This window comes from Artemia sp. Qi Xiang Cuo, chromosome 8 (assembly GCF_049724085.1).
Source record: "Artemia sp. Qi Xiang Cuo chromosome 8, ASM4972408v1, whole genome shotgun sequence".
In the NCBI taxonomy this organism is placed as follows: Eukaryota; Metazoa; Arthropoda; class Branchiopoda; order Anostraca; family Artemiidae; genus Artemia; species Artemia sp. Qi Xiang Cuo.
This window is the reverse complement of record NC_142801.1, coordinates 30,259,083-30,286,841: the sequence shown is the minus strand read 5'-3', so window position 1 is coordinate 30,286,841 and position 27,759 is coordinate 30,259,083. Positions and strand designations below refer to the sequence as shown.

Below are 27,759 nucleotides of genomic sequence, written 5' to 3'. Positions count from 1 at the left end.
ATTAAGATTCTATGACTTTTAGGGGTGTTTTCCCTTTTTTCAAAAATAAGGCAAATTTTCTCAGGCTCGTAACTTTGATGGGTAAGACTAAGCTTAATGAAACTTATATATTTAAGATCAGCATAAAAATTTATTCTTTTGATGTATCTATTGGTATCAAAATTTCGTCTTTTAGAAATTCGGTTACTATTGAGCCGGGTCTTTACCATGTTATCAAACAGTTCGTGGTAACGAAATGTTAAAAGTATCAAGAAACATTCTTGATTTAGCAGTATATTAAATAAGAAAAATAAGTTTTTTTCTAATAAGATTAAAGGGTAATATTAAAATTTAAAACGAACATAAAAACAGGGACTGCTTGCTAAGACGAGGAACCCTCCCTCCCCCCCCCCATATACCGGTTAACTTATTTTAATGACGCGATTAGGTCTAAATTTTAATGACGCTTTTTACTTTTGTTTGAGACAATTTTTTTTCTCATCTAGTTTCTTTTCTTTGTTAATACCAGATTTAGGGTTATTCTAAATATGGAGGGGGGATCCCTTGCTGTTTGCTAAATGCTTTTATATATTAATTTTTAAAACAACTATGTTTTTCTGATGAAAGTAAAGAGTGGATTTGAAACTTAAAACGAACAAAATTATTGCTTCGTAGTTTACGCAATATATTTTTAAAACACTCTTTCCAATAAACTGGCTCTTGATATTTCCCTATATTTGTAGGAATCCGAAAAACTAGCGGTTTTCATCTAGTTGGGGGGCTGTGGGTTTTTTAGAGAGGGGCTTTTGACAATGGTGTACATTTCATATCGGTCAGACGCCATTTTTGAGAAGTTTCAGGCTCTCTTAAGATCTCTTAAGATTACTATTAAGATTAATCGGAAAAACAATTACCTTTCTGAATTAGCTACAAATGGCAATTTTCTCTCAGTAAGTATTTTTTTTTATTAACGCTTTTTTAAGCTTTTGGTTACTATGGGCTGTGATTTGCTTCTTGCTAGGTTGCAGCTGTCGCTGCAACCATAAACGGCCTCATGTGAGAATCTTTATGTCTCAAAAGGGAATTTTCCTAATAAATAGGAACAAATTACCATGGATACATATATTTTTAGGCACTTTCAAAACTTCTAAACCATTTCCCCATCCCAGAAGTTTTGGTCGATAATATTTTGGGTACTATTGTGCATTATGCTGGCACCGCCAAGACGTCAAGTTGGATTAATGCAAATGAAATAAAATAGGATGAATATATAATAGTTTAGAAATGAATTTGGGATGTATAGTTGCACATTGGAGGGGGGAGGGGGATAAAGCATAGCATATATTGAATACGTAACCTAACGTAACCTAGGTAGCTTCCTCCCCCCCCCCTAAACCCCAAAAAACAATCGTTTAAATATTGTAAATTATTTAGAATCAACGCTTTGCAATCATTTATCTATAGCGGTCTCTTGCAAATACCCCGTTTGACGTGTTTCGTGACTGGTTTCCTTTATATAGTCTTCGCGGTGCCCGCATATTGCACCAGTACCTATTTTTGCCCTGTTTGAGCCAAAATTGTTGTTTTGTCATACAAATTGGCAGAAATAGGCACTTTGCTACAACTTTTTTTTGTTGCTACTTAAAAAGGTGACTTAAAATCTCCATTCAATGGAGCCCTCTCTCGGTAACTTACGATCACTGGTTTGGTATGATCACTTTGGGGAGAAAATACTAACAAATCGCATTCTTGACTATCTTTTTCTGGGAAAATATATCTGTGCGTAGGCTTAATGCTCTCAGACAGTGTGTTCTTTATATAGTTTTCGTAAAGATGGCAACGATTTTTGGAGTGTTTAGCCCTTGTTTTTAAAACTACAAAAACATTCTTATGATAGCGTGATAGCGTTCTTATGAAAACTACGGAAACGTTCTATGATGGTTGTTGTGCATCAATACTTGATGCACAACACTGCAGCATTTATATAAATTAATACAGCTTCAAATTAATCAACTTAGTCAATCAAAGTCTTGAAATATAAACACTTACTTTGAACGGAGTGTATATTTCTTAGGAATCAATACGCCACCGTCCGGTAGTGTTGCTTCTGAAACTGGGAGGCTATATGGTTAACTTTTCGGTAGTTCCAAATCAATTGGCTTTATCGGAATTATTTACTCAGTAGCATTTCAGCGTTTTCTGGGCCAAATTGTTTTCTGCGCCCCACCGTGAAAATATGATTGCAGTGAAAATTATAATCCTGCAGGTAAAGAAAATATAGGATGTTTCGGATATCCGCTTTCTTAAATAATACGAAACTGAAACGTAAAACATTTATGTAGAATGAACTTTCCAGGCTATAGGACGCTTTACGACCATCGGCTATTTTGAAATTAAAGGGGTAGTTACTGTTGAAACATGGAACATGCAAGTCTAGCTAATTGCATAGTTGGGCTTGCCAGTCTTTGGAGCTTCAAAAATTTAATGATGGTGTTTATGAACAAAATACTTAGCATGATTTACTTGAGTGTATGTCCTTTTTCTCTTTGGAGCTTCTTATTCTTCCATAAGAAAAAGCCTGCTAGCTATCAAACGGGTTTTCTAATCTGCGATATTGAATGTTAACATTGTAGTTTTACACATGCTTAAACTGGCAGTATTTTTCTGTTGGATTCTGGTTAAATTTTTCTGCTGCTGCTTTTACCATTCTGAAGGAATACGTTTCCCAAAGATATTTCGTCGACATTCGAAACTCCCATTAAGTCGTTTAGCTTAGCAAGAATGCAAAATTTGTATTATATTAAAGAGTTTTCTTTTTAGCCATTTTTTTTTCTTGTGAAAAAAAGACCCGAAAATTATGGTTTAAGACCGAAAATTGTCTAGTAGGTATCAAATGGGTTAAGGCACGAAGAAACTAATCAGCCACATAGTCCACATACACATACCTTCAACTACCCTCTAAATTCAGAATACAAGTTACACTGGAACAGAAGGGATAAACATGTTTAGGACCAACATCAGATGCTCGTAACCGTTTATACTTTTCTTTTTAACCCAATGTATGCTTGGTTCTTATTTTCCTGATTTAAGAAAAATAATATGTACAAAGCTTTGACTGGACGTGCCAAAACATCAGTTTACTCTAAAGATAACTTAAAATGAATTTCAAAATGATGCGCCAGGTCAGTGGCAGGTGCATCTGTTTGAAGTTGATCCAATTATTCTTAATGTGTATAGGTAATTCGTAATGCTCTCGAAATGAGTAAATGATCACCAACATGCAGAGTAACCCATTTGTTCGATCAACTTCAAAGATATCTCTAATGAGAGTAATGGCTTGTTCCTGATATATAGATCTTTAAATATTCTTTTCTGTTTTCTGAGTCATCAACTTAACATTTTGTAAGTCAAGTTGCACTTTCTAGCATTTTTTTTGTATCCCTTTAGTATTTATTAGGTGATAGTTTTATTTTAAAGTGTATAGCGGGGACCACGAATGTACCGTATGTACCATCGAACACTTACCAATCATAGGCAACGCGCTAGCGCTGCCTAAGTAAAGAATGATGTGGCCACAATGTGTTTTTTTTTCTTCGACAGGCACGTCGTATTGAAGGAGTCGTCGTAGAAACTTCAAAAATGACTTATTCAATTATAAATTGGAGTGGATAATGCCCATCTAAATAATCGAAAGTTATTGGAGGGCAGCTAGCCCCCCCCACGCCCATAATTCCCCGAAACTAATCTAAACTAAATTTTGAGCTAGCCATTTTGTTCAGCGTAGTTGATTTCCAGATAGAAAATATGTTTTTGAGTGCAAAATTTGCACTTTACTGAAAAAATACAAATGAATGTGTATTGTCAGTTTAATATAGATATACTGATATTTAGTAATCAAAATGTTAATATTATTTGATTTATTTAAGTTATAAAAATAAAAACATTTATATTTTTTAAGTAAAGTGCAAATTTTGTTCTGGCCTTGGGAAGGCCTAGGGGTTTTTTGATCAACTTGTGTTTATTTCTGCTTGTTTTGAATTTGACTCTGATAAATATTTCAATTTCTCTTCGTTTTGGGTTTTATTTATTTATCGAAGCTAATATGGGGTAGTTTCACGCTTGGTAGATTATTTGATTTTATTTTTGCTCATTTTTGTTTAATAGAGTTCTTTACTTTTCTTTGAAAAACTTGTTTTGTGGAAAAAGTTTTTTAAATTAATTTACATAAAGGAAGATACTAAAACCTAGCAATTATTGGGAATTTTCACAAAGTGTCCGCAGGAAGCAGGAAATCTTCGTGATTTATGGCAGTTGACTTTTGTGGGAAAAGAGAAGGATAATTCGTAAATAATCCAGACAATCCGGATAATCCAGAATAAGAGAATAATTCAGAAATAGTTTGGTATGGTTCAAAAATGAAATCTTGAATATTGCACTCTCTGATTGATTAAATTGTATAATAAGAAATTCATTGTCAATATAATTTTCAGATCAAATAATAGCCTCTACTCGAAAAACAAATATCATAGTCAAGCATCTAGATTTGGCATCTTTGAAATCTGTTCGTGCCTTTGCCCATGATATATTAAAGACCGAAAGTCGTCTCGATATTTTAATCAACAATGCTGGATTGGCGGCGCTGGGACCTGAATTGACGGAAGATGGCCTAGATAACCAGATGCAATCAAATCATTTTGGACATTTTCTTTTGACTAATATGCTTCTTGGTAAGTTTCTATCTTCTTTCGCTTTCTTTTTCAGTTATTTTAACATTATTTAAGTTTTATTATAACAAATTAACAATATTGTAACTATTACATCAGTCTTTTCTTGTTACAACTCCTCAGTGCTGTCATCCAGCTCTTGAAGCATCTATGTTTTAAATATACCATAGCAAGACGTTAGCTATGCTCTAAGGAAAGCTTTTTGTAAAATCAGAGACTCAAGCTTGGATTATTAGAATACCCTGCTGGGTTGTCAGCAAGGCCTTTAAAGTCTGAAAGACGATCCTATTAGAGTTACTTTTTTGTATTTCGGGTATGTATGCTAAATCTTCCAAAACAATCACCAACAGAACCGAAAGACTATTCGGTTCTATTATTTAGGTGTCAAAAAAGCCTGAAGAATAAAAAACAGGTGGCACATTCTCAAAGTTTGTCTGCTAAAGAAGGAAGTAAGACTCGCGAGGACAGTAACCAAAGGGTATGTGATGTTCTGTAATAATATATGCTGTCGGTGCTTCTACTGTGTATCTTACTAGGTTGCTAGCTACCGCTGCAACCCGGGTAAATCCACTTGTAATTCAAGAAACGAATCTAATTTATATTTTTTCCAGGCCTTTTGATAAGGCAAATCTGCTATAGGCTTACTCGAAGACAACAATTTTGGGATTTGGCAGATATTAAAAAGAATAAATTAGTTAAAATTGCTGTTCGAAAAGCTGAAGCGAAATAGGCAAGAAATTAAAAAAGGAAAAACAACACAAGTGTTTTCACAAACTAAAATAAATCACTGTGAAGTTGCCACTGTTTGCGAAAAGAATTCTTTAAATTTCAAGAAGAACACTGGGCTATTATTTTAAATTTTCAATCAATATTAGCTTCAACTAGTTCTCTTTTACAAACAATTATTTAAAAAAAAATTTCCGAAAAATAAGTTTTCAAAGAAAAGTAAATGAAATTTTAAACTTAACCTAAGTAGATAAAAATACCTTTTAATATTCAAAAAAAACACGACCATAAACTACTATTAAAGAACAAATGAAACCCAAATGAACAGAAATTAAATAAACGATCATAGCAAAAAAAAATACAACTAGTCATAATATAGATGAATAAACATATCTTAAAGCGAGTAATGGTTAGATTGAATATGAAAATCACCTTAAAACAAAAAAAAAATATTTTGGTAAAGTATGAATGAAACTTAAAACGAACAGAAATTAAATAAGCAATCAACGCGAACAAACATACAATATATATTAATGTAAATGAATAAATAAATCTAAAACGAGTGAAACTTAAATTGAATATGCATATCAAGTTTGAATCGAGTAAAAATAACTACAAACAAGAGTTTAGGTATCGCCTCACTGCAGAAGCCTAAAACCTACTGCGTCATTGGCGCCTTACTGAAAACTATATGAGTCTTGAACAGTTTTGGAAAGAATAAAAAAAAAATCAAATTGAATATAGGCTCTTGCGGCTCTGATCAGAGTGGCGTATTATAATTGAAAATTAAAGATTTGGAACTAATGGGGGAGTAAGAGAGTTTACCTATATTTTGAGAACTCGTCCATGTATGATAGGTTATGCGTTGGTTGACTTAGGAAGTTCAATTCTATTAGCTGATGTTGGGTCACTTTAGTCAGGTGGTTAAGGTCCCTGACCAGTTACTCTTGAGATGGCTTTAGAGGATGAAGGTAAGAAGAGCGGTATTGAAAGAGGTTTGAGACAGTCAGTCAGTAGAAGGTTACAGTTCAAAACCGTCAAAAAGATATTGGAATAATAAATAAATTGATGACATGAATGAAATAATAGCGAGACCGTAAGTAATGGATAGATTAGAAGAGATTAGAAATCTAGATTGCGGTGCTGAGGAAGTCCTTGCCGAGTTATGTGAGTTTGTGCACCAGTGGTCTAGTAAAGCGGTAGAAAGGAAAGTTAAAGAAAGGAAGGTAGAAAGGTAGAAAGGAAGGATATTATGATGAGGAATGTAGAAGGTTAAAGCAGGAGGTAGAAACAGAATTAGAAATTGTTAGGCAGTGCCAGGATGAAGAATTATGGTTAGAAGCGTTGATTTTTTAAAGAGTTAAGAAAAGGGAATATAAGAAATTACTGAAGGGGAGAAGTCGGTAATTGGATAGTCTAGAAAGGAAAAAGATGATGGAGGATTTTACACTAGGGAATGTTAAAGAATTTTGGAATAGATTGAAAAAAGAAAGAGCTAATATTTCAGGTCGAACTCCTTCACCGGAGTCGTGGCCTGGTTATTCTGAGAATTTAGAAGGAGATTGTGAAGGGCTAGAAGAGGAGTCAGTCGTCATGTTCAGATGAAAGTATTGTCCCGCCGCAGGAGAATGATTATGAATTAGTAGGGGAAGTATCAAGAGAGGAGGTTAGAGAAGTAGTTAGTAAGATGAAAGTAGGGTCAGCACCGGGTTTGGATGAGATACCAGCGTGGGTGGTTAAGAATTTTTTTTCGATGTTTTTGTTGATATTAGTTATAGCATTTATTAGTATTGTATCTACAGGTAAGTGGCCAGAATTATTGAAGACTTCAGTTGTTATACCGCTTTTTAAGAAGGGGGACCCTAGCTCGAATGATAACTATAGGCCCATAGCTCTAGCACCAGTTTTTAGTAAAGTGTTAGAGAAAATTTTAGATAGGAGGCTAGATAGGTGGTTAGATAAAAATAAGATTATAAATGAAGAGCAAGGAGGATTTAGGAAAGGTTATAGTACAGCAGATAGGGCATTTGTGCTTAGAACTTTAGTCAATAAGTATGGACCAGGGACTAGCCACCTACATGTAGCTTTTTAGACCTAAAAATGGCTTTTGATAATATTGAGAGGGTGCTTTTGGTAGATATTCTTAGAAGTATAGGATTACCTAGTATTTTTGTGAGGTTAGTTACTAGCATGTATTGCGGAACTAAGGTGGTAGTAAAGGTAATAGATCAGGGTTTTTCCAGAGTATATAGAAACCGTAAAGGGATAAAACAAGGTAGTACTCTTTCCCCCCGTTTGTTTTCTATATTTATAAATGATTTAGTTCAGTTTTTGGAAAGAAGGTGGGCTCCGACAGTGGGTCTTGGTTCAAAATTATTTTCAGTTTTGCTTTTCACTGATGATTGCGTACTTGTAGCTAAGTCTGCCCAGGAATTACAGATTTTGTTAGATCTTGTTGCAGATTATTTAGATCTGAAAAAGCTCCAACTTAATGTCAAGAAGACAGAAATCTTGGTAAAAGAAAAGAAAAAGAAAGTAATGTTAAGTTTATATTTAATAGATACGAAATAAAGATGGTCGATACTTAAAAATATTTAGGTTTTGTATTTCAAAATAATGGTAGTTGGTGTGCCCACATTAAAGAGTCATTAAAAAGGGGGAAAGCGGCTATTTCGACGGTTTTAGGAATGGTACAGTTATGGGTATTAAAAGTCTAGCAATGAATGAGAGAATATTTTTAACGAAGATTATGCCAGTTATTCATTATGGTGGGGAATTATGGGGGATGGAAGTGGCAGAACAGCTGGAGACCCTTCAGATAAGTTATTACAAAAGGCTTTTCGGCCTCCATAGAACTACGCATACCCAGTTTTTGAAAGGGGAGCTAGGGCCTTTTTCGCTCCGTAAACATAGGCTAGATTTTGGATGAAGTTAGTGCAGGTACCGCGAGGTAAACTTATTAGAGAGGCCTATGAAGAGCTACTTGCTTCAAGGCGTAAGAGATCGTGACCGTTTAGGGTTAAATCCTTATTAGACAGATTAGGATTGTCATATACATGGAATGATGGTAGAGGCCCCGCTAACAGTCTGATTGATCTAATAGGAATGGATAAACAAAGATTAGAAGATCAGGATATACAGACATGGGGGAATGAAATTGAGAGATCCAAGACATTAAGTGTTTATAAGGAAGTGAAAAAGGTGTTTGGCCAGGAGATTTACTTTAAATTTAATTTGCCAAGTAAGTATTTGTCATATTGGTTGCAGCTGCGGGCCAACTGTTTGCCTTTAAGATGGAGGAGTAAAGTATTTGAGAGAGGTAAGGGGTTCCCAGCGTCTAGGTACACATGTCCCATTTGTAATATTGAAGAGGAAAATCTGGACTATTTTCTGTGCCGGTGCCAGGGGCTTTCTGATTTGAGGGAGGATATTTTGGGAGAAAATAATTTTTCACTTCGGGGCGTGTTCTCTCTGACGATACCTAGCCTCATGCGTAGACTATGTAGAATTATTGATCAGGCCCTAACGATAAAAAAGGTACTATTGTGATGAAGATTTGTTATGGTTTGGAAAAAGAAAGCTGAAGGGAGCTTTACTTTTGTTTTCCTGTTATATTTGATGTATAGTGTATATGGCCCTGTATAAAGGCTTTTGAATACACGATTATTATTCTTATTATGTGTGTGACATTGTGTGTAATTATGTGAGTTACTTTTATAGTATTATGTGTGCTTTTGTGCTGCAATTGTTATGTTATTTTATTTTTATTTGCTATGGGCTATGTTTAGTTATTGTTATATATGTTATTATCATGTGTTTTGACTATATATGCAACTGTGTTTGTTTTTGCCATGGCCTAAAGAGGCTTTTGTTTTGCAATAAATATCTATCGATCTATCTATATATTAGATATATATTGACATTAACTTTGGAAAGATCCATCACTTCAACATTTTCTTTCCATGTAATTTTTATTTTCATTTTCATTTCCAATGATGTAAGAAATGGAAAAGAATAAATTTGTAATATACGAATTAATCGTTTTCTGTTGAGCGTGTATGACCCAAAAGGCTTTAGGTTTTTACAGTTAAAGAAGGGGGGAGTATCCAAATTTTGTTTGTAGTGAAACTATATTTGTCTTGACCAATCTTGGAAAGAACTAATAAATTAAACTGAATATTTGATGTATAATGATATTAATTGCTGAAAGCTCATGTAATTTTAATATTTATTTTCAATAATAAGTACAAAAGAAAACATTTGTAATATAATTCATTTTCAGTAAAGCGCCAATGACGCAGTAGGTTTTAGGCTTCTGCAGTGAGGCGATACCCAAACTCTTGTCTGTAGTTATTTTTATTCGATTCAAATTGATTTACATATTAAATTTAAGTTTCACTCATTTTAAGATTTATTTATTCATTTACAATAATGTATATTGTATGTTTGCTTGCACTGATCGTTTATTTATTTTCTTTTTGTTTTAAGTTCTATTCAATAACAAACTATTTTTTTTTGTTTTAAGCTTGGTTTTTATATTCAATCTAAGCTTTACTTACTTTAAGATCTATTTCTTCATTTATGATATTACTTGTTGTATATTGTTTGCTATGATTGTTTATTTAATTTCTGTTCGTTTTGGGTTTCATTTATTCTTTAATAGTATTTTCTGGTCGTTTTGAGTTTGAATTTTAACAGGTATTTGTATCTCCAGAGCTTAAGTTTGAAATGGCCTTTACTTTTCTTTGAAAACTTATTTTTCGGAAAGTTTTTTTTAATTAATTTTTGTTCGTTTTTTATTGCAAAAATTTTAAGTTTTTATGGCATGGGGGGCGGGTGCTTACTGTCCGATTATTCTTGACTCTAAAAACCGGATCTAGAACTTTCAATTTAAATCGAATGAGGCTTTTTCAAAGTCTATACGATTACCTCTTTGATGAAAACCTTGTGTATGAACAATAGACAGCTTGCATAGCTTGTGGACAGCGATTGACAATAATGAATGGATTGAAAAAATAGCTCCAATAAGGGGGTGTAGACCATTTCACTTGTTGACACAAAGGGATCACGACTGTTTGGAATTGACCTCAATAAGTTTTGTGTGCCAAAGCAATTTTGCATCTATCACGGAGTATGTATTTTAACCTTATAATTGGATAATTATAATCGATTTACTATGTGTTCCTGCCATACAAAAGTTTACCTTATTAAAGTCTTTGGGGTGGGGGCGGCGTACTTGGCATAAAGAAGAAAACTTTAGCGTGGACAGTAAGAGAGGGGGAGGGTGAGGTTGGAGACTCATCCAATACGGGGCGGAACTTCACTTATCTCTTCCGTTCACGATTTAGGAGATTAGACAGACTTATTGGGCTGTAGAATGTTGGACGGTTTGAGTTGTGGAAGACGTTAAAATACTCAAAAATACTTTATGTTTTCAGTTATTGCAGGAATGATACCATAGATTGTGAAATGGTGAGCCCCTGACCCATCATTTGGGCGAGCTTCAACTCATAATATGCAATTTTGATTAATTGCTCCGTGTTATGTGCATATATTATTCTATATATGTTATTTTGAGTTATACTTTTATCACATTGCGTTCATTCTTATGCCTTGAGATACAAACTGAGACCTTAGCGTAGACAGTGGTGGGGGGAAGTCTCCCCCCTCACATGCATAATTGAGCAGCCACAGAGAAAGTAATACAACTGAAAATAATCTGTCTTTTGAAAATGTTTTTTTTCAAGACACGAACAAAATCGTCTAAGGAACCTGAAGTGCTATCTCTGACATTTCCGTTGATTCTTTATTCCCGTTACTTTCAGATGTAAAATTTAGAATATTATCAAATGGGTTTAGTCGTCCCCTCCCTGAATAATTCACATTTTGAAAACCCACCCCTGGGAAATTCCTCCCCCCTCAAAGAACATTTTCTTTTCCTGCTGATAAGTCCCCGCGTTAAATTCCAGCCAGCAAAAATTTATTTATTAATTGACATTAATAACTTTTGTATGTTTGTTTGCATTAATTGTTTATTTAATGATTGTTTGATTGTTTAAATGCCCCCAGGGCATAACTTACAACGCTTACCCCCGGGCCCTGGTGGGCTGTAACGACACCGGAGTTTTTTGTTATCAGATCTTTGAACTATTTTAACAAAATGTCTATCTCAAAATTTTTATCTAATGCATTTAGGGCGTGGAGGAGGAGGGGGCTAGTTGCCCTCCAATCTCTTTTGACTCTTAAAAAGTGAACAAGAACTTTTAATTTCCAATCAAATGAGCCCTCTCTAAAGTTTATACGAGTATCTCTTCCATAAGAAATAATATGAAGGGTTCGGAGAATTCTTAAATTACAACTCTTGCCCTGAGGGCTGTGGGGGAGTTGTCATCCTCAAATACCTAATTTCCAGAACTTAAAACTACGTTTAATAAAATGGCTGTCTCTAAAATTTTTATTGGGTGTGTTTTGGGAAAAGGTGGGCGTGAGAGGGGGTGTTAGTGTTCCTCCAATCACTTTCGACTATCAAAAAGGGCACCAGCCCTTTGATTTTTCAACCCAATGAACCCTTTTTGAAGTTTCTACGACAACGCGTTCTATAAAAACCTTATATGCCCCCAGGGTATAACTTAAAACCCTTGCTTTGAGGGTTGTGGGGGAGCGTTCTCCTCAAAACATATTTTCTATCTGAAAATCAACGGCGCTGAACCAAATGGCTATCTCAAAATTTTGATTGGATGTGTTTGGGGGAATGGTGAGAGTGGGGGGGGGGGCTAGTTGCGCTCCAATCACTTTCGACTATTAAAAAGGGCACTAGCCCTTTAAATTTCCAATCGAATGAGCCTTTTTTGATGTTTCTACGACAACGCCTTCTATAAAAACCTTATATGCTCCCAGGGCATAACTTAAAACCCTTGCCCTGAGGGTTGTGGGGGAGTGTCATCAAAATCATATTTTTTTTTTATCTTGAAATCAACTACGCTGAACAAAATGGCTGTCTCAAAATTTTGATTGGATGTGTTTAGGGGAATGATGGGCGTGGGGAGGGGGGCTAGTTGCCTTCCAATCACTTTCGACTATTAAAAAGGGCACTAGCCCTTTGAATTTTCAGTTGAATGAGTCTTTTTTGAGGTTTCTACGACAATGCCTTCTATAAAAACCTTATATGCCCCAGGGCATAACTTAAAACCTTTGTCCTAAGGGTTGTGGGGGAGTGTCCTCCTCAAAAATATATTTTCTATCTGGAACTCAACTACGCTGAACCAAATGGCTATCTCAAAATTTTGATTGGATGTGTTTTGGGGAATGATGGGTGCGGGGGGGGGGGCTAGTTGCCCTCCAATCACTTTCGACTGTTAAAAAGGACACTAGCCCTTTGAATTTCCAATTGAATGAGCCTTTTTTGAGGTTTCTACGACAACACCTTCTATAAAAAACATTTATGCCCCCAGGGCATAACTTAAAACCCTTGTCCTAAGGGTTGTGGGGGAGTGTCTTCCTCAAAAGAACATATTCCATCTCGAAATCAACTACGCTGAACAAAATGGCTATCTCAAAATTTTATTGTATGTGTTTGGGGGAATGATTGGCGTGGGAGGGGGGCTAGTTGCCCTCCAATCCCTTTCGTCTATTAAATAGGGCACTAGCCCTATAAATTTCCAATCGAATGAGCCTTTTTTAAAGTTTCTACGACAACACCTTCTAGACAAACCTTAGATGCCCCAGGGCATACCTTAAAACCCTTGCCGTGAGGGTAGTGAGGGAGTGTCCTCCTCAAAAACATATTTTCTATCTGGAAATCAACTACGCTGAACAAAACAGCTATCTCAAAATTTTGATTGGATGTGTTTGGGGGAATGATGGGCGTGGGGGGGGGGGGCTAGTTGCCCACCAATCAATTTAGACAATTAAAAAGGGCACTATACCCATGAATTTACAATAGAATTAGCCTTTTTTGAAGTTTCTACGACAACACCTTCTATAAAAACCTTATATGCTCCCAGGGCATAACTTAAAACCCTTGCCCTGAGGATTATGGGGGAGTGTCCTCCTCAAAAATATTTTTTCTATCTGGAAATCAACTCCGCTGACCAAACTGGCTATCTCCAAATTTTTTTTGGAGGGGTTGGGGGAACGGCGAGGCGGGGGGGGGGGCTAGTTGCCCTCTAATAATTTTTGACTATTAAAAAGGGCACTAGAACTCTCGATTTTAAATCGAATGAGCCCCCTTTGAAGTTTCTACGACGACCGCTTCAATATGAAGTGCCTCTGGGGAAAAAAAAATAATGATAAATAGTAAAACATTGGAGCCGTATGGCCTTTACTATAGGCAACGCTACAGCGTTGCCTCTGATTACCACATGCATCATCTTTTTTGATCTAAAGGAATCAGGGGGATGACATTAGATATGTAATTAAATATAACTTCCGTGAACATCGTCAAATAAGCGCTGGACTTGAAACTTGGCTCTCTTATTTGAATTGTGCTCCGAACAAGGGGCATTAGTAATAGCGTTTGTTTATTAAGAGGTCACCCGCCCCCTATTCGACTACAAAGCTATTGAAAGGTATGCCATACGATTCGTTTGATTTGTGCTTGCTTTTAGTGATAACACAGTGGATTTGCATATGACTGCTGTCAATGGTTTAATGACTTGCTACTTAATTAGTGATTTACTCGGTGTTGGAAATACGAAACGAACAATCAACCAGTTTACCTGAAGGGTGGTTGTGGAGGCCCATACAAGAAGAAGTTTATGTGAAAGAAGACCATCATACCACGAAAAAAACACACAAATCTATCCAAAAGAGTGTTCAAATTTTCAGTTGCAATCCAGGCTACTTGAATTACTATCTGCTACTTCTGAAGTAAACTCATAAAGAATTTCAATTGTCAAATATGTGATTCTGTCCGAAGATTTTTCTGACAAACAAAACGGTGTAAAATTATCATAAAAAAAAGATCCTCAATTATGTAAAAAAGATCCTCAAGGCTTTGAAAATTTCCTTGTTTAAAACCATGAATAAATAGACGCAAGGGTTGTATTACATCCGTTGTATTGCCTTGGTCGAGAATTTAATTTGCTTACTGTACTTTTCCGTCAGTAAATACTGACGGTGTGGTCTTATTGCTCTGCCAATATTAGCATGAACGAGTCACTTTCTTTGAAGTTTTACATGCATCGTCACGTGTATTGTGTACCTAAATATGAACTTTATGACAGACTGCCTCAAGATTTATTCATTGTCTAATTCATTGCATAAGTGGCTCTGACAGTATAGGGCACTTTTCATGAAAGAAAACAACTTAAGGGGAGTGGTGAAGTGAGCGACCTTTCTTTTGTTTCGAAGTTAATTCATAATATTGGTGGAGATAGAATAGGCAGTTGTGCTTATTTAGAGTTTTTGTAAATTCCTGAAAATAAATTCATTGACTGAAATACACGAAATATTGACTGTTTCAAAAAAAAAAAAAAATTAATTAATCAGTTCAGGTAATACTTTTATTCTAGTTTATTTTATTTTTTTTTACATCGAGTTTTGTAAGAACAGTAAAAACCCAACCTTAAAGCATTGTAAGTATGCACAGTATGTGAAAAGATGTCCTGAACGCATGTCTTTTAAAATCCGATTTACCAGAAATGATATAGCCTACATCTAAAGATCGCAAAAGACCTTAGTCATTATCAAAGCTCATTATCAGTCTTTATCAAAGCATTATCTCAACCAAACTATAAACTTTCATCGTGTCTCCAAATGGTTGCATTTGTTCGTGTCTGTAGAACGAGAAGAGGTATTATTGTTCTCAAATGAATGGAAATTCTGCGTTACTTTTGTTCTTCTACACGGCTGGAGCCGTCGCGATCTCTATAGTAGGGTTTTCTGATATTTAAATACGGGACATTGTATACAAATGTTTAAATTGATTGAAACACTGTTGTATATAAATAGGAAAAAAGAATTATTACCATTTAAAATGACTGAAAACCAAACTTCTGGTAACACTTGGCAACACCCCCCACTTCCTCTCCCTCAAGAAAATTCGTGGCGAAGCTAATGATTCCACGTCGCCTTTTTCACCTCTATTACGATAGGCAGGTAAATATAACATATTTTATGCTACTTAGAAAAATATACCCTAGCAGCGATAATAAAGGTGCAGACCAAAAGTATTCCCAGGAATCAAGAAGGATTAGATACCCATTTCTAACCCAACCCCCCGTCCCCGGCCCTAAAACTGATTATCTATTTTAGTTAAATGAAGGTGTGAAATAAATGTCGGAAAAAGTTTTCTGAAGAAGAGAGGTTTTTCACCCCGCAGCACCCATATTCAGGCTTATTGTAAATGAAGGAAAATGAGAGGTTAACTCATACCCCCCCCCCCGCTTCCCTCTTTCTATTTTTATCCGAAGGATCATGGAGAGTTAGACAATTTGAGCATCGAAGTGCGGTGTTTTAGGCATCTGCCTCACTGCCCATCCTTCATAATAGCTGATGCATAATTATATATCGCTAAACATAATTTCATGAAAAATCTAATGAATCTACTTAGTTAAACCAAGCATTAAGATAAATGTCCGTATTAACCATGTATCTTGTATGGACTACTTGACTTTTCAAGAACGAATGTGCTACTGTGCGGCATTACTTCCTCTGCAACTGGGAAGCTCAATATATATTATATGATACTTTTAAATCGATTGACTATCACAGAACTTTCAATTGATACCAACCCGGACCTTTTTTGGACAACATTTTAGTTTGGTGCCACAAAATGGCAAAAATAGACACTTTCCGACGGTGCAATCTTTTTGGGCCATTAAAAGGGGCACAGAACTTTAAATTTCCGTTCCAATGAGCCCTCTCCCGGTCTCTTAAGACCATTGGTTTAAAACGATCACCCCTGAGAAAAAACTACAACAAATCAACACGCATCCGTGATTTTTCTTCTGAAAAAAAAAAAAAATGTAGAATTCCACATTTTTTACATAGGAACTTCTACAATGGGGTTCTCAGATATACTGAATTTAATAGTGTGATTTTAATCACACTATTAAGATCGCTAAACTTTTTTGGAGTTTAAGTAAGGAGGCCAAATCGTTCCTTACTTACGGTTCGTTACCACGAACTATTTTATACGAGAAGTAGTATCTATTGTAATCCTTGATAATTTTTTTTTTTTTTTCCCATACCGCGGCACTTCGTATCGAAGGAGTTGTCGTAGAAACTTCGAAAAGGTTTCATTCGATTGGAAATGGGAGTGGCTTGTGCCGTTTTTAATAGTCGAAAGTGATTGGATGGCAACTAACATCCCTTCCACGCCCACCATTTCCCGAAACACATCCAATCCAAATTTTTAGATAGCCAGTTTGTTCAGCGTAGTTGATTTCCTGATAGAAATTACGTTTTTGAGGATGACCCTCCCCCACAGCCCTCAGGGAAAGGGTTGTAAGTTATGCCCTGGGGGTATATAAGGTTTTTATGGAAGGCGTTGTCGTAGAAACTTCAAAAAAGGCTCATTCGATTCTGAAATTAAAAGAGCTAGTGCCCTGTTTAATATTCGAAAGTAATTTGAGGGCAACTAACCCCCCTCTCACGCCCATATTTTCCTCATACACATCCAATCAAAATTTTGAGATAGCCATTTTATTCAACATAGTTTTAAGTTCTGGAAATTAGGTCTTTGAGGATGACAACCCCCCACAGCCCTCAGGGCAAGAGTTGTAAGTTATGCCCTGGGGGCATATAAGGTTTTTATAGAACGCGTTGTCTTGGAAAAAAGGGCTCATTCGATTGGAAATTCAAATGTCTAGTGCCCTTTTAAATAGTCAAAAGCGATTGGCGAATGTCACCCCTACCACACCCAACATTTCCCGAAAGATCTCCAATTAAAATTTTGAGATAACCGTGTAGTTCCACGCAGTTGAAAGTTCTGGAAATTATAGCTTTGATTAGAACACTCCCAACACAGCCTTCAGGGCAAGGGTTATAAGTTATGCCCTAGGGGCAAATAAGTTTTTATTGAAATCTTTGTCATAGAAACCTGAAAAAGGGCTCAAACGATTGGAAATTCAAAGGTCTCGTGCTCTTTTTAAAACTCTCGAAAGTGATTTGAGGGCAATTAACCCCCCTTTCACCCCCACCTTTTCCCCAAACTCTTCCAATCAAAATTTTTAGATAGCCATTTGATTCAACGTAGTTGAAAGTTTTGGAAATTAGGTCTTTAAGGATGACAACCCCTCCCCCACAGCCCTCAGGGCAAGGGTGGTAAGTTAGAGCCTGGGGACATATAAGGTTTTTATAGAAAGTGATGTTGTAAAAACTTTAAAAAGGGCTCATTCAATTGAGCAACCCCCCTCTCACGTTCACCATTTCCCCAAACATATCCAATCAAAATTTTGAGATGTCCATTTTGTTCAATGTAGTCGAAAGTTCTGGAAACTAGGTCTTGTAGAATGATAACCCCATCAGAGCCCTCAGAGCAAGGGTTGTAAGTTATGCCCTAGGGGCATATAAGGTTTATATAGAAAGTTTTTGTTGAATTTTAAAAAATGGCTCATTTGATTGAAAATTGAAATTTCCCTTTTTAAATGTCGAAAGTGAGTGAAGAGTAATTAACCCCCCTCTCACGTAGTAAAGAACGATGTTGGCACAATGTTTTATTTATTTTTATGTTTTCTTCTTCTTTTTTTTCTTCTTCCATTACGGAAAACGCCTTATTTTTTGCCTTTTCGTCGTCTCTGCGTACCAAGTCTTACAGCACGTTGAGAATTTGTTGGGCCTTCTTTCCTCGTATACGCCCAAACTGATATCTTCTCAGGATTCCAGGCATCACCTTCTCTATTCTCTTAATTAAAAATTTGGACGTTATTCTGTAGTCACTGTTTGAAACCGATATAGGCCTCCAGTTTTGAAGGTCCATTCTATCGCCTCCTTTAAAAAGGATATATATCATGCCCAAATCATCCTCTGGATATCCTAGATATCCTTGTTCAACATAGCTTCTCACCACCAAAGTAAAGAGATCCCCGATTTCCCGAAAAAAATCTTTATAAAATTCGTATCCAAGTCCATCCACCCCAGGTGACTTGCCATTTTTCATTCCTCTTATTATTTTTTCAGTTTCCAGTTGAGTTACCTCCTGCAGTATCAGCTCTTTCTCTTCGGTCCTTACTGGTTCCCATATCCATCACAAGAGGAGTGTGGTCAGAGAAAGATACGAGTTCGTTCTATACCCTTATCACTTCTGTTAACAGATTTTGCCTCACACAAATCTGGTCTATTCTGCTTGATCCTCGGTTATCTATTCGGGTAAATCGAGATCCTTTCCCAAAATGAACCCACACATCTTTCAAATTCCAAGAATTTATCACCTTCACTGCATCTTCTTCTTGCTACTTTTCCATTCCTTCCTATGGCATCCGCTTCGGACACAATACAGTTAAAATCCCCCAACATTATCAAATTTTCTTCACAATGGTACCTTGGCAATTTTTCACGAGTGGTACTCTCTCGTTGTGTAAAGTTACCCGCTCCTGACGGTAGGTGGACGTTTACTGTCACCAATGACCCACAACGTAAACTACAAATGCTTCCATCATCTTCAAAACGCATGCTTCCTTGATCACACTGTACACTTTCTTTTAAAAGGAAACCAACGCCTGGTTCGAGCCCTCATACATACCGGTAACCTGTCGGAGCTCTAAAATTTTTCGAGTCAACTTCTTGTAGACACGCTACATCTATATTCTGTTTTGTCACAAATTCTGAATTGAAAGTCTGTCTTTTTGCTTGTTTTGCTCCATTCACGTTTAATGTAGCTATCTACATTTAATTACTTAAAAAAAGAAAAAAAAAACTTTTCTTCCTTTTCACCTATATCCTCTTTTTCCCTCCATTTCCTGTTTCCTTTCCGATACCTTTTCCTTCCGTTTTTCTCTCCTTTGATTGGTTACTCCCCGTGCTACCAAGGGATGCCTGACTAAGGGTTCTCTTCGGTGAAGGTACATTTTGGTTTGTTCCTCCTTCTTTCACTTGGTCTTTTTGTTTTTTTATTGGTGGTCTCAAACTCATCTTTTGGTTTTCTGCTACTTGTTTACTTGCTCCGGCTTCTGGATTGCCATGTTTTTCTGCCTCTTTGGTTGCTGGCCCACTTTCTGACGCTTCTTTTGTTGGGTTATTTTTTTTTTTTTTAGCTCCACCTCCTTTCTTAGTATTTATCTTCGCACTTTCCAGTATCATGTTTACCGCAACTGATGGTGAGAGCGCGCTAATGCCTCTAACTCCTTCATTTCCTTGGGATGGCTTCGGTGTTGCTATAGGTTGTGGTCCCCATGCCGAACCTAAATTTCCTGGGTTTGGGCTCAAGGCACTGCCTTCTTTGATTTTTGCGATTTCTCTGACAGTCCTTGGCCTCATGATCCTTGCTATGGCAAATAAAACACGCTTTCGGCTGATCGGGATAGAAGACGCTGATAAAATAACATAACAGTTGCAAAATCCCCAAGAACCTCAATACCTCATACCTCAAGAACCAAATTTACTTTTTGGTCATCATGGTAAAAAAACGAAAAAAACAAAGCAGCTGTTAGTGTCTATCTCAGCCTTTTCTGATGCTTGTTTCATGAAATATATCGATTTGGTATCTTGAACAATTCAAATCGCCTACCTGCATTCAGTTTTTCAATTATATGCAAACTCTCTGATTTATTGGCTTTATGATTAAAAGAAACATTTAAGTACATTTTTTTATTGCCATTTAATTTTTTTGGATACCGTTAATGCCATGCAACTTTTCATGACGCTAGTGATTATTTCTAAATAAAATCGAATTTATAGCTATGACCCTAAATTTTTCAGCACAAACTTTTCTTTAATTAAACTTCAACTGCAGGTGCGCTATCTTTATATCTGGAAAGCTAAGTGAAAGGAAAGCTCTATGCCCAATTTTCCAGGTTGTATGAATGATAGATAGATATAGATGGGTTTTTATTGCAGCAAGAGCCTCTTTGAACCATGGCAAGAAAAAAAAAACAAAAAAAAAACATTTACACACAAAATAATAAGCCATGAAAAGAACACACATAACAATAATAAAACATAGTACATACAAATAAAATAACATAATAGTTGCAAAATCAAAAACATTTAATACCATAAAACTAACTCACATAATTACACATAATTTCGCACACATAATAGACGATATTATCATATCAATTCTGTTTTTTTTTTTCGACATGCTAGCTTATATTTATCAAACAGTTTTTTTTCCAGCCTATTTCTTTACGAATAAGCTATTTAATCTGCATCCATAAATTTATAAAATTCAGAACACAGGAAGTCCCAAGGATGCTGGCATTTTCCGAAGCTTAGTCTGCCAAAGAGAATCTTGGTACTACCAAAGGTAGGTATTTTCACGAAAACTTGGAAAAAAGTAAAAAGTAAATGTCAAATAAAAGTTGTAACCCTATTGAAAGCATAGCTGCACATAGCTGGAAGTGTGCGGTAGGGGGGCTAATGTTTGGAAACCGCGTTTTTGGCCGAAATTTCGTTTGCGTGTTTTCTTAAGACTTTCCTAGGATTGGAACCTCTAATCCTAGTATGCAGGTACCATGCAAATGCACTCAGTCGAGAGCATTCGTAGCCTTCATTAATCACCTATCTTTCACATTTACCGGCCAAATAAATGTACGTTTAAGTTCTAGGGAGTACAACATTACTCTACTCACTACTCTTGATACATTATTTCTTCATCCTAAGCTTACTTTAAACCGTCTCAGGCTAGGTTTACCCCATAATGCTCTGTATCTTCTTACTGACTGACTGACAAGTAAATTAACTGTTTCCTCGCCTTTTCACTGTTGCCCGAGAAAGGGTCTCTTCTATGTTAGCTCTTGTTTTTTGGGTTTGTCTTTTTACATTGTATTATTTTTTTTATTCTTTTCGCACTTGGAACGGCTGAGTGACCACTGGGAGACCCACACACTCGGGGTTGAGGCTTACTTAAAGGCCCATTGCATCCACCTCCTCCCCAAAGAACAACTAATAATTGACTGATTGACCAATGATAAATTTAGCCCCCACACTCTTTCCGTATATTTCTTCGGTTTTGGGATTCTTCCTTTTCCCACTATGTCCTCCATCTTAACGTTTAATGCAAGTGAAATCTCCAACCGGTATCTACTCCCAACTGGAGGTTCTTCGATCGGATGTCTCCTTGTTTCCGTGGTTGTCTGTTAACCAATTATTTTTGATTTGATTGGTTGCACTTTGTTGTGAGTCTTTTATCTTTTCTCTTATATATTTTTGTCTTTCTGAGGACCAAAATATTCATTCAAATTATCTTCACTGTCTTACAAAAAGATATCCCTATTGTTCTTTGTGCTTTTGTTGTTTGTTATGGAAAGGCAGAGTGGTCTTCGTCGCTATTTAACAGTAAAAACGAAAGCAATACGAAACCGGAAGAATGGAACAACAAGAACAATACAAGAAGAGATAAGAAAACTAGAAACAATATTTAAAAAAAAGAGACAACCAAAAACAATTGGCTCCCTCCCCTTCTTGCACAAAAAATGCAAACCAAATGTATTTAAGCCACTCCAACCCCATCCAGGTAATAAGAGTTCAGCCTAACGTAGGTTAGGTTTTGACTACTTTTAATTTTATTAACGAGCAATTCTGATTTTCCCCTTCTTTCTTCACTTGATCAGTTGCAATTCCTTTTTTCTTATTGTTAGACGTTTCTGTTCTTTTTTAGTTTTTATCGGCATGGAGCATTCCTAGTTTTACTCATCTAAAGATATTAGCGGTCTTTTTTTTTCTTTCCTTGTCCTTTCTTGGTTGCTGGCGTTTACCCCACCCCCGGAAAATACCCCCCCCCCCACCACCACTGAAAATACTCCCTGGAAAAACACGGAAAATAGAAAACTAGAAACAATATTTAAAAAAAAAAGAAAAACAAAAACAATTGGCTCCCTCCTCTTCCTGCACAAAAAATGCATACCAAATGTATTTAAGCCACTCCAACCCCATCCAGGTAATAAGAGTCCAGCCTAATGCAGGTTAGGTTTTAATTACTTTTAATTTTATTGACGAGCAATTCTGATTTACTCCTTCTCTTCTTCACTTGATTAATTGCAATTCCTTTTTTCTTATTATTAGACGTTTCTGTTCTTTTCTAGTTTTTATCGCCATTGAGCATGCCTCGTTTGACGCCTCTAAAGATATTTGCGGCCTTTTTTTTTCTTTCCTTGTCCTTTCTCGGTTGCTGGCATTTACCCTACCCCCGGAAAATACTCCCCGCGGAAAATACCCCCCCCCCGCCACTGAAAATACTCCCTGGAAAAACATGGAAAATACCCCCCCCCTCACCCCCCCGAAAATATCACCCCACGCAGTTGGTTGGTCTCCAATCCCTTTGGACTTCAAAAAAAGACTAGAACTCTCAATTTCTGATCTAATGAGCACACTCCGAAGTTTCTGCGACCTTGAGGTAGAGGTGTGGACAAGCAAGGGGAAATACCCCTCCTGTACGGAATAAATTCTGCTCTTTTTGGGGTTTAATGTTATTCTTTACTTTCATAATAACAGCGTAGACTTGAAATATACCCAGAAATCATAAGGGAGTAGATATCAGTTTCAAATTTTTGATGCGTTTCTAAAAGTTTCTTTCGTACCCCTCAGCCCCCCAAAAAAGCCTTTGCTGGAATATACCAGTTTGCTGGCTGTTTGTTGGGAAACATTTTCACGATGGGGCTTACCGGCATGATTTTAAAAACAATAAGAAATTACATTTTTTTTAAAATTAAAGTGCACAAGAAACATATTCATCTGAGATCGTCCACCAGAAAGGTTTTAGGTGTAATTTTTAGCTAGATTGGAAGCGTCTTGGGGGAATATCCCTGGAGGGGGGGGGGGGTATTTTTAAGTGAAGAGCTTTCCATGGTGGAAATTTTCCGTGGGGGAAGGAATTTTCCATGGAGGAGAGCCAGATTTCTCGGTATTATTTAAGAACGATTAGAAATTAAATAAAGAAAAATTTTTTAACTATAAGTAAGAGGCGACATCAAAACTTAAAACGGACAGAAATTATTACGTATACTATAGTATAGTTTAGTATATAGCATACGTATATAGTTTAGTATATAGTATACATATACTTTGTATACTTGTACTTTTAATTAATCGTAAGTTTTAATTTTTTTTTCCCAATTCTTTAAGAGCCGCTCCTGAAACAAAGTGGCCGCTTAAAAAGAAAAATAAGCTTCTTTTTAATTTACAATCATTAGTTATGAAAGAATTCTGGTGGGTGCAGAGTGGGGACAAGGGATAGTGCCTGAAACGACCTTGAGGGAGCGGGATTATCCGGCGTGAAGTGATTGACAACCAGAAACTAAAATTTAGAAAAATAAGTTTTTTCAACTGGTGGTACAGAAAAAACATTGAAAAAAGACACAAAATTTGTCCATATATGGGTGGGGCTGCACTCTTCTAAATCCCTTGCTCTTTAAACTAAAGTCTCTGTTGTTTTGACAACCCTTTTATTCTAATTAAGGGGCCATAATGTTGGTGAAGTCTTTCTTAAAGAATTGAGAAAAAAACATAAAGAAAATTTAGCGTAAAGAAAGAGGGGCTTAGGAGGGAGAAGCCCCCTCATATATCATGCTCCTAGAAGATCGGGAGGGGGTTTTCAGGAACAGTTGAATACTTTTCAGAATTTGTTGAATACTAAAATGGAGAGTTTAAAATTTGACAAGGTGGAAGATGGATGGAATAATTTTTTAAGAGCGTTTACTGAAACACGATAGCCGTTTAATTAGAATAAGAAGCTTTTTTAAAAATGCTAACAGCTTTAACGCAAAGAACAAAGTAATAAGGAGGAGGTAACCATTCATATACGGAATAAATCTCCCAAAATGAATATGCAAATTTTGTTTTAATTTTTCATGTTCAGTGAGCCAAATTCGAACGTGTATTATTTGAAAAACGTTCAGAAATTAAATAAAAAAACAAGATTTTTTTTTCTTGAGAGTAAGGAGTGACATTAAAAGTTAAAACGAACAGAAATTATTCTGTATATAAAAGGGGCTGTCCCTTCCTCAACGCCTCGCTCTTTAAGCTAAAGTTTTCGTTGTTTTAAAAAGTAGAGTTGTCACAAAGAGTCAAACTAAAATGTAAAGAGCGAGGCGTTGAGGAGAAAACAACCCCTTTCATATACGGAATAATTTCTGTTGGTTTAAAGTTTTAATGTTGTTTCTTACTTTTAGTTAAAAAAGACTTCCGGAAAATACCCCCCCCCCCCCCCGCCTAAAATATTTACTCAGGCAGGAATGATGGGGTGCATAGGCAGGGAGTAGGCTCATGATGAACAAGGAAGTAGCTAAGTCTTGCTTAGGTTTGGAAGGTATTAATAATATAATTCTAGTTATTCTTTTAATGAAAAGTGCAAGGTTTCAGTCATAGTAGTGTACGCCCCTGTAGAACCCATTGATGGAGATAAGTGACTCAGGTGAATTTTATTCATAGCTAATAGAACAAATAAACAGGATCCCAGTTAGAAACACGGTATTTTTATTAGGGAATTTTAATGCTCAGGTTAGTGGAAATAGGGATAGATGGTATTCTAGGCTAGGAAAATTTTGTAAAGTAAAACAATACTCAAATGATGGTAAGAAGGCCGACCTTATCGATTATGTTATTTCATTGGCAGCGCGCTAGCGCTGCCTAAGTAAAGAACGATGTGGGCACAATGTGTTTTTGGTTTCTCCATACCCGGGCACTTTGTATCGAAGGAGTTGTCGTAGAAACTTCGAAAAGGGCTCATTCGATTGGAAAATGGGAGTGGCTAGTGCCCTTTTTAATAGTCGAAAGTAATTGGAGGGCAACTAGCCCCCCTCCCACGCCCATCAGTCCCCCCAACACAACCAATCAAAATTTTGAGATAGCCGTTTTGTTCAGCGTAGTTTTGTTCAGATAGAAAATATGTTTTTGAGGAGGACACTCCCCCACAACCCTCAGGGCAATGGTTTTAAGTTATGCCCTGGGGGCATATAAGGTTTTTTATAGAAGGCGTTGTCGTAGAAACTTCAAAACGGCTCATGCGATTGGAAATTCAAAGGGCTAGTACCCTTTTTAATAGTCGAAAGTGATTGGAGGGCAACTAGCCCCCCAACGTCCATCATTCCCCCAAATACATCCAATCAAAATGTTGAGATAGCCATTTCGTTCAGCGTAGTTGATTTTCAGATGGAAAATATATTTTTGAGGAGGGCACTCCCCCACAACCCTCTCGGTTGTATATAACTGAGTTTGACTCGGTTACGACAACTCCTTTGATACAAAGTGCCCTGGTCTAAACAACAACAAAAACAAAGAAATATTACATTATATCCACATCGATCTTTACTATAAAAATGTCAAGCCTTCCAATTACTTTCGACTATTAAAAAGGGCACTAGGCCTTTCACATTCCAATCAAATGAGCCTTTTTCGGGTTTCTACTACAACATTTCCTATAAACACCTTATATGGCCCCAGGGTATAAATTACAACTCTTACCCCAAGGGCTGTGAGGGTGGTTGTCATCCTCTAAGACCTAATTTCCAGAACTTTCAACTACGTTAAACAAAATGGCTATCTCAAAATTTTGATTGGATGTGTCTGGGAAAATGGTGGGCGTGAGTTTCCATCCAGTAACTTAAAACTATTAAAAAATGCACTATCCCAATAAAATTACAATAAAATTATCACATTTGAAGTTTCTAAGACAACACATACAATAGGAACCTTATATGCCCCCAGGGGATAACTTACAACCCTCGCCCTGAGGGCTGGTTGTGGGGGGGGGGGGGGTTGTCATCCTCACAGATCTAATTTCTTCTACGTTGAACAAAATGGCTATCGGAAAATTTTGATTGGATGTGTTTGGGGGAATTATGGGCGTGAGAGAGGGGTTAGTTACCGTCCAATCACTTTCAACTATTAAAAAAGGCACTATCCCTCTCAATTTCCAATTGAATGAGCCCCTTTTGAAGTTTTTACGACAACTCTATCATTACAATTCTTATATGCCCCCTGGGCATAACTTTCAACCTTTGCCCTGGGGACTCTCGGGGGTTTGTTATCCTTAAATACATAATTTCCAGAACTTTCAACTCCGTCGAACAAAATGGCCATCTCTAAGCTTTCATTGAATGGGTTTGGGGAAATGGAGGGCGTGAGAGGGGTTTAATTACTCTCCACTCACTTTCGACTATTAAAAAGGGGCAATTTGAATTTCCAATCAAATGAGCCCTTTTTGAAATTTCTACAACAACTTTCTATATAAACCTTATATGCCCCAAGGGCACAAATTACAACCCTTGCACTAAAAGCTCTGATGGGGTTTTTATCCTAAAAGACCTAATTTCCAGAACTTTCGACTACGTTGAACAAAATGGATATCTCAAAATTTTGATTGGATGTGTTTGAGGAAATGGTGGGTGTGAGAGGGGGGTTAGTTGCCCATTTCAATAAAAACCTTATATACCCCCAGGGCATAGCTTATAATCCTTGCCCTGAAGACTATTGGGAGAGTGTCGTGCTCAAAGGTATAATTTCCTGAACTTTAAACTTCGTGGAACAAAATGGCTATCAAGAAATTTTGATCGGATATGTTTGGGGAAATGGTGGGCATGGAAGGGGTGTTTGTTGACTTCCAATCACTTTCGACAATTAATAAGGGCACTAATCATTTCAATTTCCAATCCAATGAGTCATTTTTGAAGTTTCTACGACGACGCGTTCAGTAAAAGCCTTATATGCCCTCAGGGCATAACTTACAACCCTTGCCCTGAGGGATGTGAGGAGGTTGTCATCCTCAAAGACCTAATTTCCAGAACTTAAAACTACGTTGAGCAAAATGGCTATCTCAAAATTTTGATTGGATGTGTTTGGGGGAATGATGGGCGTGGGAGGGGGGCTAGTTGCCCTCCAATCCCTTTCGAATATTAAAAAAGGTACTAGCCCTTTGAATTTCCAATTGAATGAACATGTTTTGAACTTTCTATGACAAAACCTTCTATAAAAACCATTTATGCCCACAGGGTCTAACATAGAACCTTTGCACTGTGGGTTGTGAGGGAGTGTCCTCCTCAAAACATATTTTTTATTTGGAAGACAGCTATGCTGAACAAAATGACTATCTCAAAATTTTGATTGGATGTGTTTGGGCGAATGATGGGAGTGGGGGGGGGGCTAGTTGCCCTCCAATCACTTTCGACTATTAAAAAGGGTACTAGCTTTTTGAATTTCTAATCGAATGAGCCTGTTTTGAAGTTTATACGACAAC

General features: G+C 36.6%; 1 protein-coding gene across 5 annotated transcripts in view; it reads left to right on the top strand.

Annotated features, from left to right (window-relative positions):
• LOC148949319 (retinol dehydrogenase 12-like) overlaps positions 1-27,759 on the top strand; it is a 516,801-nt gene that overhangs the window by 430,243 nt on the left and 58,799 nt on the right. For all 5 annotated transcript variants that reach the window (XM_089093350.1, XM_089093353.1, XM_089093354.1 and 2 more), the window contains exon 4: positions 4,470-4,706. In XM_089093350.1, coding sequence (XP_088949476.1) covers positions 4,470-4,706 — 237 coding nt within the window. The remainder of the gene's footprint in view (positions 1-4,469; positions 4,707-27,759) is intronic.